General features: G+C 35.7%; 1 protein-coding gene and 1 non-coding gene across 7 annotated transcripts in view; both read left to right on the top strand.

Moving 5' to 3' along the window:
• Positions 1–44: 44 nt before the first annotated feature.
• Trnan-guu lies at positions 45–118 on the top strand. Its single transcript has one exon. It is a non-coding gene; the product is annotated as a tRNA-Asn (tRNA).
• A 1,726-nt stretch (positions 119–1,844) lies between these two features.
• LOC117330483 overlaps positions 1,845–19,640 on the top strand; it is a 99,116-nt gene continuing 81,320 nt past the window's right edge. For 3 of the 6 annotated variants that reach the window (XM_033888780.1, XM_033888783.1, XM_033888779.1), the window contains exon 1: positions 17,609–17,806. In XM_033888780.1, coding sequence (XP_033744671.1) covers positions 17,800–17,806 — 7 coding nt within the window. In that variant the 5' untranslated portion in view covers positions 17,609–17,799. Of the gene's footprint in view, positions 1,918–11,500; positions 11,602–17,607; positions 17,807–19,640 lie in introns of those variants that run through there. The other 3 variants (XM_033888781.1, XM_033888782.1, XM_033888778.1) reach the window with 3 other exon arrangements.

The raw sequence follows: 19,640 nt of genomic DNA, 5'->3' as shown, positions 1-19,640 counted from the left end.
GTTCTAAGTTTTTGATTTTAACTTCTTGCTGCAGGAGATATAACGTCTCCGTGGCGCAATCGGTTAGCGCGTTCGGCTGTTAACCGAAAGGTTGGTGGTTCAAGCCCACCCGGGGACGATACATTTTTTTTTTATATTTATTTTTTTCACATCTCCATGTAAATAATAAAATCATCCACCTGGTAAATCAAATTGACTACTCTTTATCTATTATTTGCATTTGATATACTAAATAATTATACCGTTGAAAATAACAATCCATTAAAAATCATGTTAAGTAGAATTTTTAAAAAAGGACATGGTTAAAATTTGGTGGCTATATAGCTCTGATCACATGCTTTACAATTAAATCCTTATCTGTTCCGTCTGTATGGAGTCATCTCCGACAAAAAATTGTATGTGTAAGAAAGTTAAATGAAGTACATGTTTTTTTAACAGATGTGAAACAATGTCGTCAAAAACACAGGGACACGAGAATTTGTTACAGTGGGGCTAGATTGAAATTCTGTCAAAAACACAGGGACACGAGAATTTGTTACAGTGGGGCTAGATTGAAATTCTGTCAAAACCACAGGGACTCGAGAATTTGTTACAGTGGGGCTAGATTGAAATTCTGTCAAAACCACAGGGACTCGAGAATTTGTTACAGTGGGGCTAGATTGAAATTCTGTCAAAACCACAGGGACACGAGAATTTGTTACAGTGGGGCTAGATTGAAATTCTGTCAAAACCACAGGGACACGAGAATTGGTTACAATGGGGCTAAATTGAAATTCGGTAAAAAGACCCGACTATAATAATGAACACCGAGGGGTATCACTTTTACCGAATTCTAATCTAGCCCACCTCCCCGAACAACAACAACAACAACTGAAAATGAACTATTTACACTAGGGAAGGTCCAGCTACACATAGACTTAACAAATTATCAGGTCCCTGTGGTCAAAACAACAAGATAACACCAACTTGTAAAAAATCTGCAATGGAACACTGAACGAGACAGGTGTTCCAGAAACAAGTATTGCCTGTATCTAGGTTAAATGTTAGGTTAATGTTTTCTTCTCAAATAAGAAGAGGGCAAGGACAGTGACATTTTTTTCGTTACATCGTTTCAATAAACATTGTCTTCACTAATCTTTCTCTCGAAACCTCGTGACGTATTCAATCGGGAGTCTACATTAAGTTGAATGATAATTAATTGATAAGCCACTAATGTCCACGCATCAACTGTGATATTCGTGAATGTAAACTCTGTATGTAATGATAGCAGGGATATTAGAAATTGTAATATCGTAATAGGGAAATTGAAATCATCATGTTACTTAGTGGTATGATAAGCTGCCCTGGTTGGTTAAAGTGGTTAAAGTTCAGCGACAATTCAGCCCTCTAATCAGAAGGTTTCTGACTACAGCACATATCAGATTTTTAAAAGGCCGATAATACACTAGAAACCTTCAGTTTTTGGTACATACTTCTACGTTATAATTTATTCATTTCCCAAAACCTATATCAATCAACATTTTTCGAAAGAATCGTCGAAAGTGAATTCACCCTAACTTAGACCAGAGACGTATAAATATCAGGCTGATATATACGTCTCTGCTTAGACACAATTTTAATAAGTGCCGGTTTATTATTTCGTACACTCACATAAATTTTGCATAATATTGTATTTGTTCTGAAAACTATGAACAAATACAACAGAAAGAAAACGATATACGTGCGCAAAGTCCTGCACATTTATGTGAACAGTTTTAATTTTCGCGCCATTTGTCAGTTGCAGGTGCTTGATCACGTGACCGAGTTACTATAGCCATGTCGAGGTTAGTTGTTGTTTACAACATGGCGGATACCAGGCGGCAAGAATAAACAAGACTCGAATGGACCGGGTTTTCGTCTGATAAGGCAGCCATATATGTAAGTTACCGCTGATACAATTCTTATTTATCACTCTGCCACTGACATTTGTAATTTACGTCCTAGTTTGAAATTGTGTATGTGTTTACAGTAGTTACCTGTTCAGGTAACGGACGAAAATGAAAGCATGGATCGACAAAACGTCATACCGGGGATTAGCTTCTGTTAGCATTATGGCTTATATCACGCCATTGTGATATGTGTTGACTTATCGACAGCTTAACCTATTAAAATGGTATCGATCTTTTTATCCGTTTGTTTTACACGTGATTACTGTTAATTTAAAACAATTAGTGGAATATTAATGTAAAATTTTTAAGGTTAAACCAGAGACATATATACAGAGAGATTAGTAACATCGCTATTTCCCCGTACACATAGTGGCTCCCTTTATTCGTGACCACTCAAGCATATCCCTTATCGAGAGCGTCCTGTCTCCTATCAAACACACGCGAGCGCAGGTAAATCGGGCTATGCGCATGTGTGTATCGTAGTATTGGAACTTATTCGACATGTTCTGGTTAATCCGCCATTACGTCAGACCAAAACATCGTCATTTTAAATACACACAGAAAGCACATCGTTTTATTTTGGCCACTACAAAAGTTACCACATTAACCAAAAACTATCAAACTTATGGGATGTAGTCTTATTGATCATGCATATTGTTGTCATTTATCCGTATTTTCGAAAATCCATTGGGTCCTATTCGACATGTCCAAGTTTGTAATTAAGCCGCCATTACGTCAGACCAAAACATCGTCAATTTTAAACGCACACAAAAAGCACATCGTTTTATTTAGGCCACTTCAAAAGTTACCACATTAACCAAAAACTATCATACTTATGGGATATAGTCTTATTGATCATGCACATTGTTGTCATTTATCCGTATTTTCGAAAATCCATTGGGTCCTATTCGACATGTCCAAGTTTGTAATTAAGCCGCCATTACGTCAGACCAAAACATCGTCAATTTTAAACGCACACAAAAAGCACATCGTTTTATTTAGGCCACTTCAAAAGTTACCACATTAACCAAAAACTATCAAACTTATGGGATATAGTCTTATTGATCATGCATATTGTTGTCATTTATCCGTATTTTCGAAAATCCATTGGGTCCTATTCGACATGTCCAAGTTTGTAATTAAGCCGCCATTACGTCATACCAAAACATCGTCAATTTTAAACGCACAAAAAAAGCACATTGTTTTATCTAGGCCACTACAAAAGTTACCACATTAACCAAAAACTATCATACTTATGGGATATAGTCTTATTGATCATGCACATTGTTGCCATTTATCCGTATTTTCTAAAATCCATTGGGTCCTATTCGACATGTCCAAGTTTTGTAATTAAGCAGCCATTACGTCCGACCAAAACATCGTCAATTTTAAACGCACAAAAAAAGCACATTGTTTTATCTAGGCCACTACAAAAGTTACCACATTAACCAAAAACTATCATACTTATGGAATGTGGTCTTGATTATCATACACATTGTTGTCATTTATCCGTATTCTCGAAAACCCCATAGGGACTTTTCGAAAATTGGAGATTCCCGCCGATCTTTCCTGCGTTGTGCTTGACTTTCATACTCAAAATACAAACACTTGAACAGCAAATTGTGATATATTTCATATTGATGACACTTCTGCACTTTGATATTAATAGAATTAAAGCACATAATTGGATCTTGGTGATGATTTCAAATAGAAATTATCGATAATTATGTGTCTGGTTTTCAAGTTTTCTCCAATATGGCGTCTAGTGAAGACTGAACCGAGCGACCGCAAAGGATTGTGGGAAGGTCAGGGACCACTATGTAAACACAAGGGCAAATAGAGAGCTGCCAATCTCTCTGTATATATGTCTCTGGTTAAACATGAAAAAATGACAGGTATATATGTTTGTACAATGTATGAAATAACATACAACAAATTAATGATTCAGTCTCACACATGTAATTAATACACAACTAAACGTATAAGCAAGTATAATTATATGATTTATAACAAATATGTACACTTTTCACAATTTAAAGTAACTATACAATTAAACTCCTAGCTGTGGTTATATATCATTATGGTCATGACAGCATTAAATTTTATTTTCCATTACAATAACAATGTGATGTCCACTTTTAGATTATTTTTTTTTTACAATTAACTGTCAATATTGTCTTCCCCTCCATCAGTATGGCATCACTCTGAACTTCCTCTGACCCTCTTAATTGTTGATTGAAAATGGGGGCTTGAATGTTGGACATGATGAAGGGAGACTGTGACAGGGACAAAAAGAATAGCACTTATAGTTACAGCTTGTCATCAGAACCCTTCAGAGTACACCTCAGTGTATATAATCCATGCCAAATACAATAACAACACTCCTGTGACAGGAAGATTCGTAAGGAGGATATTGTATTGATCATTGGCTGTTATACATCAACTCAAGGATTAAGTCCTTCTGATCAATATCAGCAACAGAATATTTGCATGAGCACAAAATTATTCAGGTATAGGACTTCTATAGTTTGCTCATAAATAAGGTAAAATAGAGACGTGGTAATGGTATATACAGTGTATTTCATTTAAAAATATTTCATTCAATCAAGCATTTGAATTAATTTACATACAATATTTCAAAATAGAGATAGAATTTAGATATAAAAAGGGATTGGACAACAGGCTAAGCCTATACAGGTCCTTTCCGTACTTCCGTTATCATAAATATTATAAATAATCTTAGTGGTATAGTTGTATTTCTAATAGTGTTGGGACGATTATCGATTATAATCGATAATTGATTGTTTCTTGTCCTGGTAGCGACTATCGATTATGAAAGCTAACAATCGATTATATAGGACGGGAGGTATAACTCATACATAACTACATGTACTATTATTATCAAGTGAATATAACACATCATATCCCAAAAAGAAATACGTTATTAATAGTTTTAGAACTGTTTTTCTTAATTGAAAACGATTGTGATTTCCTTATTATGAAACGGTTGTAACGTAGTTGGTTTTGGTCCATCGGCGGTAGATTTGGTACATTGAAAACGAAAGTAACAAAAATGTTCTGAACGTGTAACCTTCCGAAGGTACTTCCGCTGTAAAATAAAATGGACGCGGTTGCCCCAATCTATCCCTATCCAGGTGGCAAATCCCGGTCGCGGGTTTGGACCCATTTCGGGTTCTATAAAATAAGAGAAGGGGGGCCAACCAAAGAAAATCTGGATATGACGAAGGCGATATGCAAACTGTGCAGGCGGTCATATGCCAACAAAGGTTAGACTAAGTGCACAAAACTAGTTTTGTTTTACAATCGGTGTTCCGCGAATTGAAGTCAATTTCACTTTTGCTCCGGGTTCTCTGAATTGAGTCTGAAACATAGCTCAGTTGTTTTTCTACTATGCATTTTTAGCGAATGTTGACAGAAAGAATGACTGTTCACTGTTGTAACTTTCATTCATGTAAGTTGTAACTTATGTTGGACTATTTAGCAACCGTCCCAACCGATTACATAATCGATAATTAGTAAGTTGTCTTCAACTGATTATCGATTATGATTTCCCAACCGATTCCCAACACTAATTTCTAATTATGTAACGATATATATATTAAATGTTATATGTTTATTATCAGTTAATGGAGGAAAAGAAAGATCATAATTGAGAGGAAAGTTTTGCTTTATAATAGAGAAGATAATTTATTGAAGAGAAAGTATAACAGAGAAGAGAAAAGGTAAATAAAAAAAATATATATATACAGTGTATCCTATATGTCACATTAGACGTGTGTATGTGGGTATGTTATGTCAGTATGAGATGTGGGTGATAACAGTGGGTATGTTATGTCAGCATGAGACATGTGTGATAACAGTTGGTATCATATGTTATATCAGTATGAGATGTGTGATAACAGTGGGTATGTTATGTCAGTATGAGACGTGTGTGATAACAGTGGGTATGTTATGTCAGTATGAGACGTATGTGATAACAGTGGGTATGTTATGTCAGTATGAGACGTATGTGATAACAGTGGGTATGTTATGTCAGCATGAGACGTGTGTGATAACAGTGGGTATGTTATGTCAGTATGAGACGTGTGTGATAACAGTGGGTATGCTATGTCAGTATGAGACGTGTGTGATAATAGTGGGTATGTTATGTCATTATTAGATGTGTGTGATAACAGTTGGTATGTTATGTCAGTATGAGACGTGTGTGATAACAGTGGGTATGTTATGTCAGTATTAGATGTGTGTGATAACAGTGGGTATGTTATGTCAGTATGAGACGTGTGTGATAACAGTGGGTATGTTATGTCAGTATTAGATGTGTGTGATAACAGTGGGTATGTTATGTCAGTATGAGACGTATGTGATAACAGTGGGTATGTTATGTCAGCATGATACGTGTGTGATAACAGTGGGTATGTTATGTCAGTATTAGATGTGTGTGATAACAGTGGGTATGTTATGTCAGCATTAGACGTGTGTGATAACAGTGGGTATGTTATGTCAGTATGATACGTGTGTGATAACAGTGGGTATGTTATGTCAGTATGATACGTGTGTGATAACAGTGGGTATGTTATATATGTCAGTATGAGACTTGTGTGATAACAGTGGGTATGTTATGTCAGCATGATACGTGTGTGATAACAGTGGGTATGTTATGTCAGCATTAGATGTGTGTGATAACAGTGGGTATGTTATGTCAGTATTAGACGTGTGTGATAACAGTGGGTATGTTATGTCAGCATTAGATGTGTGTGATAACAGTGGGTATGTTATGTCAGCATGAGACGTGTGTGATAACAGTGGGTATGTTATGTCAGTATTAGATGTGTGTGATAACAGTGGGTATGTTATGTCAGTATGAGACTTGTGTGATAACAGTGGGTATGTTATGTCAGTATTAGACGTGTGTGATAACAGTGGGTATGTTATGTCAGCATTAGATGTGTGTGATAACAGTGGGTATGTTATGTCAGTATGAGACGTGTGTGATAACAGTGGGTATGTTATGTCAGCATTAGATGTGTGTGATAACAGTGGGTATGTTATGTCAGTATGAGACGTATGTGATAACAGTGGGTATGTTATGTCAGTATGAGACGTATGTGATAACAGTGGGTATGTTATGTCAGTATTAGACGTGTGTGATAACAGTGGGTATGTTATGTCAGTATTAGATGTGTGTGATAACAGTGGGTATGTTATGTCAGTATGAGATGTGGGTGATAACAGTGGGTATGTTATGTCAGTATTAGACGTGTGTGATAACAGTGGGTATGTTATGTCAGTATAAGACGTGTGTGATAACAGTGGGTATGTTATGTCAGTATGAGACATGTGTGATAACAGTGGGTATGTTATGTCAGCATGATACGTGTGTGATAACAGTGGGTATGTTATGTCAGTATGAGACGTATGTGATAACAGTGGGTATGTTATGTCAGCATGAGATGTGTGTGATAACAGTGGGTATGTTATGTCAGTATGAGACTTGTGTGATAACAGTGGGTATGTTATGTCAGCATGAGATGTGTGTGATAACAGTGGGTATGTTATGTCAGCATGATACGTGTGTGATAGCAGTGGGTATGTTATGTCAGTATTAGATGTGTGTGATAACAGTGGGTATGTTATGTCAGTATGAGATGTGGGTGATAACAGTGGGTATGTTATGTCAGTATGAGACTTGTGTGATAACAGTGGGTATGTTATGTCAGCATGATACGTGTGTGATAACAGTGGGTATGTTATGTCAGTATTAGACGTGTGTGATAACAGTGGGTATGTTATGTCAGTATTAGACATGTGTGATAACAGTGGGTATGTTATGTCAGTATTAGATGTGTGTGATAACAGTGGGTATGTTATGTCAGTATGAGACGTATGTGATAACAGTGGGTATGTTATGTCAGTATGAGATGTGTGTGATAACAGTGGGTATGTTATGTCAGTATTAGATGTGTGTGATAACAGTGGGTATGTTATGTCAGTATGAGACATGTGTGATAACAGTGGGTATGTTATGTCAGTATTAGAGGTGTGTGATAACAGTGGGTATGTTATGTCAGCATGAGACGTGTGTGATAACAGTGGGTATGTTATGTCAGTATGAGACGTGTGTGATAACAGTGGGTATGTTATGTCAGTATTAGATGTGTGTGATAACAGTGGGTATGTTATGTCAGTATGAGACATGTGTGATAACAGTGGGTATGCTATGTCAGTATGAGACGTATGTGATAACAGTGGGTATGTTATGTCAGCATTAGATGTGTGTGATAACAGTGGGTATGTTATGTCAGTATGAGACGTATGTGATAACAGTGGGTATGTTATGTCAGTATGAGACGTGTGTGATAACAGTGGGTATGTTATGTCAGCATGAGACGTGTGTGATAACAGTGGGTATGTTATGTCAGTATGAGACGTGTGTGATAACAGTGGGTATGCTATGTCAGCATGAGGCGTATGTGATAACAGTGGGTATGTTATGTCAGCATTAGATGTGTGTGATAACAGTTGGTATGTTATGTCAGCATGAGACGTGTGTGATAACAGTGGGTATGTTATGTCAGCATGAGGCGTATGTGATAATAGTGGGTATGTTATGTCAGCATTAGATGTGTGTGATAACAGTGGGCATGTTATGTCAGCATGAGGCGTATGTGATAACAGTGGGTATGTTATGTCAGCATGAGGCGTATGTGATAACAGCGGGTATGTTATGTCAGCATTAGACGTGTGTGATAACAGTGGGTATGTTATGTCAGCATGAGGCGTATGTGATAACAGTTGGTATGTTATGTCAGCATGAGACGTGTGTGATAACAGTGGGTATGTTATGTCAGCATGAGGCGTATGTGATAACAGTGGGTATGTTATGTCAGCATTAGATGTGTGTGATAACAGTGGGTATGTTATGTCAGCATGAGGCGTATGTGATAACAGTGGGTATGTTATGTCAGCATGAGGCGTATGTGATAACAGTGGGTATGTTATGTCAGCATTAGACGTGTGTGATAACAGTGGGTATGTTATGTCAGCATGAGGCGTATGTGATAACAGTTGGTATGTTATGTCAGCATTAGATGTGTGTGATAACATTGGGTATGTTATGTCAGCATGAGACGTGTGTGATAACAGTGGGTATGTTATGTCAGCATGAGATGTGATATACAGAAGGTAATTCAAGTCAGTATTAATATATATATATATATATATACTTCAATGATACAGAAGTGTGTTATGTCAGCATGAGACGTGTGACTTAAGATTTCATGACCACCTGATGATTTAAACTCTAGTTGAACATTGCTATATAGACCTATTATGAGATTATTACCTATAGTGACATAGGCATGTCTTTAGCAGAAGTTCCTAGTTGTACAGCAAGCATAAATTAAAGAAACTATATAAATAACTATATCTAATGCTTGTTTCTATATATAAAATATGCTTTATAACAAATAGAACTTCCGTATTGGGGACAAACCTGCAAGCAATTTTCTTAAGAAAAGATAGAACAATTGTACAAGTATAGCATCTCCTGTTGTACATTATGTTAGATTATTCTGTACGGGTCTGATCACACGTTGCTACTGTTGTGAATGCCTTTATGTTGACATGAATTATGTATGAAGTTTTAGCCTTGTGTCCATAGTACAGCGAGAAACATGTACATTCAGTATTCTGTATCTAGATTCAGATAAGTGTCCTGTTACACCCTGGTCGGTTCGTCCAGGTATGTCAAACCAAAGTATTTGTAAAAACAGATGTAGTACATGTATTTGTTCACCTACAAAATCACACACTAAATGCTGAGAACATGAGTTGAAATATTCATTAGGTAGCAGTTAATTGTCAATACAAGGGATAATATTTCTTTTGAAAAGGTGAATCTAAAGTTATGTACATATATCTTGATTTTTATTCCCCTGCCATGAAATGGGGGTGAGGGCATTTAGTGTTACCCATGTCTGTCCCATATCCTTTCCGCCCCGTCCCGGTGCAATGTACTGGTAACAAGCTATAGCTAATCTCAGGAACTGTTCATGCGATCCTCACCAAACTGTGTTTCAGGGTGTCAAGTAGCAGCGGGGGCATTTATGTCTTACAAACATTTTCTAGTTAAGTATATCTGCAATACACTTGAGTGACTCTCTTACATTTTCCAGGAATTAAATAATTTGGATAACATATTTAGTTTTTTTACAATTTTATATAATGGTATAGGATATTACACAGTATTTGCCATGACCGTGGGTTGTCTAGCTCAAGTTACTCAGGTATTTCAGCTCCTCAGAACATGACACACTGGTCCATATAGTTCTTGGGTTTCTAGGTACACTTACTGGTTGTTTAGACATTGTCAACGTCTTTGGGTAAAAACAAAAAAAGAATGACTTGTCTTCGACTTTGGTGGGCCTTTGTCCTCCAACTGATCAATAAAGTTTGGCAGGCTAACAGGATGGCCACGCGTCCTGAATGTACAACACTGTTACACCCGACTGGTGATCTTGTGAGAGAGCTTTTGGACTTAAGGCCATTGGTCAATGTTAAAATGCACTATACTGGTGATGGCATTTAATCCAAATACTGTAATTACAGCCCACCGTTATCCATTTTTAAAAATTTAACACAATTGAATATATTTACATAGACACTAGATATTTCTTAATTACTTCTTTCTTACAGATTGAGAAACAGAAACGAAATCATTTCAAAATATTTTCGCACATTCTTGGGTTTAAGATGTAGTGAAAATTATATCGAATTCGTTTAGTGCTAGGTTGATGAAATTATCTTTATGAAGCCATGAAATCACTGTCATTTAGATCCTGTATGTATGTGTGTACATTTGTATACACAATACAAGATTGTTTGCTAGGTACTCGGACATATCCACCTGTATTGTATTGAATTTAATTAGCGTGTGAACTGTTGTTGATAATGCTGTTGTTTTAACGTATGTGTATTGCTTTATTAGCGAGTGAGATCAGAGCGTATTATGCCAGCCTTGCATTGACAGACTGGGGTAGGGCTAGGCAGTGGGAGAAATGGCAGATATTGGCGTTAATATTTCATGCCCCAGGTAATTAAGTTGAAGTGAGATTCGGTAGCAAGACACAGGAAGAAGACCTTACTACCCCTCTACATCCAATATTGACCAGTCCTCATCATTAATGGCTGTGCTGATTTGTGATGTTAGAGGGATGCAAGGAGGCATTCCTGTTATGGAATGGTGCTTGATTTGTTGTGTGGATGTTTGCGGTTGTCATGCAGGGAGTTAATTTCGTTACCATTGGATGATTTGGATTTTAGACATCAAAGCATAAAACAGTGACCATATGTAGGTCTATTATCTAAGTATAGGCACTCTACCGGAACATTGGTGAATAATAGTAAACATTTCATCCATAATGGTATATACTATATCATAACAGGTCTGACTCCCTCAGTATAGGAGGCGGACGCTGCATACCTGAGCATGTAGGTGTCACTATCACACACACCTGGAATATAGACCAGGAACATATTGGACAATATTAATATCACATCAATTTTAGCTGATGTGTTATGGATCAGAAGTGATATGCATGTACTAATTGTATGATGGGATTTTTACCATTCTGTAGGCCTTTTCATGAATAAGGTAAGATACAAGTGCTACATAATAACTGCCATTGAAAACTTCATTCATAGGTCTGTAAACGCAATGCCATGGGATCAGTGTCATTTTGATAACCTCTCATAATGTAGGAAGCAAAACATGAAGGTGAGCTTAGTGCCATATTGAACCTGTAATAAACCTATGGCACCCAACACAATCTTTGAATCAAAGTAGAAGCTGGGTTTAGTTTGATGAATTGGTGAATTAGGGGAGGGGAGATTATTTGAGTACATTCATATTTATGGAAAGATGTACAGTGTTTTGATGTTTTATCAATTTATACTAAGTAATGACTAATTAAATTCATGACATTTACTGTCTTACTGCTTAATTTGTAAAACACATCAAACAGTATATATTTACTTATTGATATTGTGATAAGTTATGACTTTATTGCTTACCAGTTATATCAAACTCTAGCGATAATATACGTTTACAACAATAATTGTTAAGGATATAGCTTTACTTCATAAGCTTTACCAGCAAAGGTAAAATTAGCCATCAACATGGACAAAGAATACCATGGCCAGTAATAGATAGCTAGGGTATGCGAAATTGGAGACAGCTGTTTCATGTTGTAATGTTTGATATGCTGAATTAGTAGGGAATAATTGCGTTGTCCAAGACGTTTTTGACACAAATAAATGTTACACTGTATTGATTTCTTTCTTCGGGACTTTAAATAATAAAGAAAGAGTAATTTATCAGATAATTTGGTATCTACTGCCAGTATATATAGAATAATACCAATAGCTCTTTGTAACCCGAAACTAGAGCAAATATATACATATAACAATATTAGGGTTTAACCCAAATCAGTAAATAATGTCTAGTATAATATTTACGGTGTAATAAAAGGAAGAATAAAGCTAATGTATAACCGTATTATAGTCAGACCCATAGGAATAATGGTACAAATTACCAACCCAGGGTTCATATGTATGTTACCGGGTTATGGGCAACTTGGGTTGAGAATTTGTGCCAAGTTTCTCTGGTCAGACCACATCTTGATCATGTTGACCTTCATCTACCATGCTTATTACAGAAAATATTGATATGATAGAAAATCTGTCTTGTGTTAGGGGGTCCTGGGTTTGAGTGCTGGTCTGGTAGAAAATCTGTCTGGTGTTAGGAGGTCCTGGGTTTGAGTGCTAGCTGGTCTGGTAGAAAATCTGTCTGGTGTTAGGAGGTCCTGGGTTTGAGTGCTGTTTTGGTAGAAAATCTGTCTGGTGTTAGGAGGTCCTGGGTTTGAGTGCTAGCTGGTCTGGTAGAAAATCTGTCTGGTGTTAGGAGGTCCTGGGTTTGAGTGTCTGTCTGGTTGTGACAATCTTCCTCTCCTGTTTCACATATACCCTGTATACGTAGGTGAAATCCTGAGGCCGCCTTTTGTAAATTATATATAATTTGTCTGATTGTCCTTCAGTAAAATCTCTGTGGAGAATAGATAGTATTACTGGTTCTACTTACATATAGATTGTCAAGTTTTGTTATTGATACAGGAATTCAGCTGGTTCCATTGAATTCAGAATCAAGTTTTTTATGTCAGTTGTTAGATGTTGTGTATTTATTGATATACTTGTAGGTTAATACTATAATCTAGTGATTTTAACTTTAGATAATGTTTCTAGATGTTTGCTTTAGACAAAGATTTAAACACGATAGACATTTAATTGTCAATATTGACCAGTATTTGTGACCTGGTACCAGTGTAGGTACAAACTAGGCTAAATCTATACTCAAATAAGTGTTATATATACATGTAGATCTCACAGTGCGTGCAGTCACATTCATACCAACTGCATGTATTAGAGTTTATAATGTTTATAGCTATGCTGTAATGCGGATGTTTTCACCCCATTTTTTCACATTGGTACCAACTACATGTACTAGAGATTATAATGTTTATAGATATGCTGTAATGCGGATGTTTTCACCCCATTTTTTCACACATTTTGTTCTTCAATAAGATAACAAAGACAAAGGACTTCATGCACTGTATTGATGCAATCTTGAAACAAAATCAGTTTATCTTAAAGGGTCTTGAGATCATTTTTTTCTTTCTTTTAACTTAAAGGAGGCCTGGACAGGTATGGTGGGAAGAAAGGCCACTTAAATTAACGGGTACACATGTATTATGTTTTTACAATAAAACTAAATTTTGTAGTGCTGACAAATTAAACTCTCCAGAAATCCCAATAGTCTTATTCTGATATTATACACTAAAAGTGTTGTTTTATATGATTGTTAAAATTTTGTGGCTTAACCGAAAGTTTGAAGCAAAAATAGGCTTTTATAGGAATTTGAAACTGACCTCAATTTTCTCTCTACGTAAGAAAAAAATAGAAAAAACTGCACAAATAACAGATTTTTAGGTCACCTGAGACGAACCTATTGCAATCGCCTTTTGTCCGGCGTCGTGCGTCGTCCGTCGTCCGTCATGCGTCGTAAACAATTTACATTTTCAACTTCTTCTTAAAAACTGCTGAACCAAATTCAATGAAATTTTACAGGAAGCTTCCATGGCTGAGGGTGAACCAAAATTGTGAATTATATGGTCCCCACCCCCCAGGGGCCTGAGGGGCGGGGCCAAAAAGGGTCAAATTGACTAAAATTTCAAAAATCTTCTTCTCTACTCTCAGATAAGGTGGAATCAAATACTCTTCATAGATGAAAGAGTCTTAAGGTGCTTAACCAAAATTGTGAATTTCATGACCCTGGGGTCTCATGTTTGCCCCTGGGGAGGGGGTAAACTTTACTATAGTTTATATAAGGAAATCACATTTTTGACTATTATTTGTTGGATTTGTATTGGAATTCATTCTAACTTGTATCACATTATCAGCATAGAATGACACTTTGATGGTATGTACATGTTGGCCCTAGTTGACCCCCATGGGCTGGTGGGCGGGGCCAAAAAGGGTCAAATTGACTAAAATTTCAAAAATCTTCTTCTCTACTCTCAGATATGGTAGAATCAAATACTCTTCATAGATGGAAGGATCTTAAGGTGCTTTACCAAAATTGTGAATTTCATGACCCTAGGGTCTCACGTTTGCCCCTGGGGAGGGGGTAAACTTTACTATAGTTTATATAGGGAAATCACATTTTTGACTATTATTTGTTGGATTTGTATTTGTATTGGAATTCATTCTAACTTGTATCAAATTATCAGCATGGGATGACAGTTTGATGGTATGTACATGTTGGCCCTAGTTGACCCCCATGGGCTGGTGGGCAGGGCCAAAAAGGGTCAAATTGACTAAAATTTCAAAAATCTTCTTCTCTACTCTCAGATATGGTAGAATCAAATACTCTTCATAGATGGAAGGATCTTAAGGTGCTTTACCAAAATTGTGAATTTTATGACCCTGGGGTCTCACGTTTGCCCCTGGGGAGGGGGTAAACTTTACTATAGTTTATATAGGGAAATCACATTTTTGACTATTTTTTGTTGAATTTTATTCGAATTCATTCTAACTTCATTAACATTATCAGCTTGGGATGACAGTTTGATGGTATGTACATGTTGGCCCTGACTGACCCCCAGGGGCTGATGGGCGGGGCCAAAAAGGGTCAAATTAACAGAAATTTTAAAAATCTTCTTCTTACAGCCCAAATAAGGTAGAATTAAATACTCTTAACAGATTGAAGGGTCTTAAGGTGCTTTACCATAATTGTGAATTTCCTAGTCCTGGGGTCTCGCGTTTGCCCCATGGAAGGGGATAAACTTTACTATAGTTATAGGGAAATCACATTTTTGACTATCATTTGTTTTATTTGTTTTGAAATTCATTCTTTCATTCAAATTTACTGAAATATTTCAAAAATCAGGTGACCGTTAAGGCCCATGGGCCTCTTGTTACAGTAAATTTCATTTTTATTGAATCCATTTTGTTCGTGATTTCAGTCTTTCCATGAGAAAAATGAAAATTAGAAATTCTTATACAATTGAAAATAACCACATTTTAAAGCATGTAAAAATCACATATGCATCGGTCTAGTTACCCAAACTATGGCATCTTTGTAAAAATGGTGCAATTGATATTCAATGTATATTCTGACAAGAGCTGACTTCACGTCCATGTCTCCAACAGTTTTTTTTTTTTTTCCATTGGAAAATAAATCCTTGCTAAATATGTAGGTTGATTTCCTAACAGGAAAATCTCTTATGGAAAACTGTCACTTTTCATTTAATTTTGATATTCTTAATAAAGTGATTTATCTTGAAGTTATTTCAACCAAATTAAAAAACTTACTTACAAATATAGATGTGAAATGTTATTATTTTCTTTAGAGAACATATTTTTAATAAAAGTTTGACTTTTGGTTAATAGTGGAAGGGTCTACTAAAATATTGGATGAATTTATATCGTAATAAAATCTGGAAGGACATCCTTGGTATGGTATTGTTACAATGCGATATTGTACTGGTCCATGTTTTGTTTACAGCGAAATTCTCATCCTTCACGATTTATCTTGTCACTATGCTATTGTGTAAATGTTTCAGGTATATTTCATTATCTTTATCTATCTATTGACCTAAGCCTTGAAGATGTACCTCAGAAAATTTTTGTATGCCAGAAATGAACTTGGTGTTTTTAATTCAGTCAGTGTGAATACCGTATTCGACCTAATGAGTGCACTGTGCATTTACAAAAGAACAAAAGGGCTTATAAAACCATGAACTAGCAGGGAAATAATTCCACTTATTAGGTCGATTACAGTATTATATAGGGAGGACAAAAAATAATTATCCCATTTGTGAAAAAAATTGATCTATTTAATTGAAAAAAAAATAAGTACAAATCTCCAAATAGTAATACATATTGTATTTGTTTTACTGGTAATTGAAAAGTAATGGATTCCATAATTTTCATACTTTCTGGGTTGTTTTCACATCCACCTGTTCTCTGGTTTATCTTTTGGTATGATACATAGCTGTTTGATGTTGCACCTGGGCATACAGGTATGCTACCTGTATGGAATTAATCTTTGTATCTACATGTATATGTTACCTGTGTACGGGTATATCTCACAGAAATTCCCCTCCAGTACCTATAAATGTATCATTTAATGGTACCATTGGTGTTCTTTATACATTGTTATAGCAATCCTGTACATTTCAGTCATCCTGTACATTTCAGTATATCGGTTTTCATGTTCTGCAGTCATAAAGAAGCTTTGGGTTAAATTTATATATTCCATCAAATTAATCCACATTTAAACATTGCACTATCAGGATTGAGCTAGGAAGAAATTTCCTCTAACCAAGTCAGTAACAATTAGTTAATGGATGTACAAGATTTCATTGTTTTGATACAACACATAACTCCTCGTGTCAAAAGTTCTAGGGGGAAGATCCACTTGAGTATTAATTTCTAGTTTATAAATCTCATGTTGGTATATGTATGGACTTTTAATTTTCATTATAGAATATCTTGCATATTGACATAAAAAGATATAAGAAATCTATTGTCAGTGATAAGATTAAGAAACATTTAAACAGTGAGACTTGCCTAAGTTAAGGCCGATTTGTCTTGCAGTTCTTCCCCACCTGTGGTCTAGCAGTGAGGGTAAGTGGGAGTTTAAGCCTCATACACACTGTGTACAAATTTCCTGATAATCTTACATGGACAAACAGTCTATACCTACCTGTTATCAGACCGAGCCTTTACTCCTCAATGGTGAGGCAATCGATCCATCGATCAAGATTTAATTTTTTTGAGAGACATACTTGCTACATTCTTGAGTCTTGGAAACGTAGTTAACCAGCCAATAGAATTATCAGTGTACGGCAGTTGTGCGTAGGACTTGATATGATTCTGTGACTGTGATACGAGTGTGGTCTGTAGCTAGGGGAGTTTGTGTGGTATGGATACAACAGGTACCATGTTCCATGTTGCTACTGGAGAGGCAGAGTTCCAAACTTGTTCGTACCTGTGTACGAACAGTTGTTTTGATGAGTAACACCTGTGTTACATATTTGTCATCCTAGTTTGGAGTTACGTTTTGATCACAGACTCAAGTGTCCCTCTTGCTATATACACGCAAATATGTGACTAGAATCAATGCACAACTTCTGTTGGAATCGGTGGTATCATTTACATGGGATTTATCAAGTGATTTTCATTCGTATCATGGATTTATATTTATAGGAACATTTAATTAAAACCGTAAAATATGACAGGTAATTATGATACAAAGAAATCACAAATCAACATCATTTCTTCAGTATTACTAAGTTTAGAAGTCTTTTGAGGTTGTAGATTTATAAGCTGTAGATCTTGAATTAATGATGAAGACCTTATATATATTCTGCTATGTGTTTATGTAAAGAAATATTGTCATACCGTTACATGATGTAGTATATGGTGGTCATGTGATCAATATTATCCTATTAACAAAATAGCTGGATAATCATAATTATCATATTTGAAAGTTATCTTAATAGAAATTGAATATGTATGAATTTTTGAATTGGTGCATTTATGTAGAAGTTAATAGACTCTGATAGTTATATTTCATGTTTAGAATTACTTTATCGTTATAATTCATGTTTAGAATTACTTTATCCCAAAGGAGGTGCCATAAACCTAAAAAATTACAGATTTACGATCAGACCTGATCGTGTAGAGGTGTTCTGACGTCTATACGAGTCAATAAAGCGAGGTTTGATTAACCAACCGATTACATTATTACATACATACACTTACCTGGCTGCTGACAAATGCACACTGTGCAGGTGATTGATAATGAAATTTTAAGGTTGTGTTGCAGACACATAGGTAATGTACAGGTGTATATACTGAATTGGGTTGGATGGACATTAAAAGAACCGTCGATGGTTAATCTTAATTCATATAATGACTCTACTTTTATTGAAAGACCTGTATTTTACTGCACTTTAATTATATATATATAACCTAGCTGCACCTATTGCTTTCTAACTACCTTGTATTACATTGGGTCATATAAATAGTGTATACCTTATCGTGGGATTCAGATAACAACTTTCAAATCCTACTTTCCCCACAGAAATATATTATTTAATAAAATATCAATTTCATGGATCTGACATAGACATAAGTAAATTACATTTTTATTTATACATAGTTCAAAGTTTAATCTCTCAGACATTTTAATTGGTGTTATGTACTTTTGATTTTAAGATCTAATTACTGTTTCTATTTGGAATTCTGTAGGTTTATTAAATTTCCTTACATGACTACAATGGTATTACAGATTAGGGACCTTCCTGAGTCATGGTAGATCATACCGTATATATATGTATCTTTGTTATCCTGAGTTATGGTAGATCATACCGTATATATATGTATCTTTGTTATCCTGAGTTATGGTAGATCATACCGTATATATATGTATCTTTGTTATCCTGAGTCATGGTAGATCATACCGTATATATATGTATCTGTGTTATCCTGAGTCATGGTAGATCATACCGTATATATATATGTATCTTTGTTATCCTGAGTCATGGTAGATCATACCGTATATATATATCTGACAATAAGCCCATACCTATTAACAAGCCAAGCTAGCTGACCTATTGCAGTAACGTAACAATAGTGACGAATTCTATTTATTGTCCTACAAAATGTCCATACCTAGTAACAAACCTAGCTACCTGTTGTTTATTGGCTATTGCAGTTCAGTGAAAATAGTAACACATTCTGTTAACTGTCCTGCAATACGTCCATACCCATTGTCTATTCCAGTTCAATAACCATAGTAACAAATTTTATTGCAATGCGTCCATACCAGGATTTTTCCCTGACACAGGTTTCCTGCATCTTATACGCAGAAAAAGACGTAAAAGACTCAATGTCTGTGCATCCTTGAGATGCATTGTAAATCCAAATCCTTCCATACAATGAAAAAAACCCAGTTGATTTAATTGACATTAGTATTTCTAATATTGTGTTTGTATTTCATATATAACTTATATATTTAAGGCAACATGTTATACCTGATGACCAAGTTGGATGCTGGAACTGCTTAAC

This window comes from Pecten maximus, chromosome 7 (assembly GCF_902652985.1).
Source record: "Pecten maximus chromosome 7, xPecMax1.1, whole genome shotgun sequence".
Classification (NCBI taxonomy): Eukaryota; Metazoa; Mollusca; class Bivalvia; order Pectinida; family Pectinidae; genus Pecten; species Pecten maximus.
Note: the sequence above shows the minus strand (reverse complement) of the source record. Positions and strands in the feature narration are given on the sequence as shown.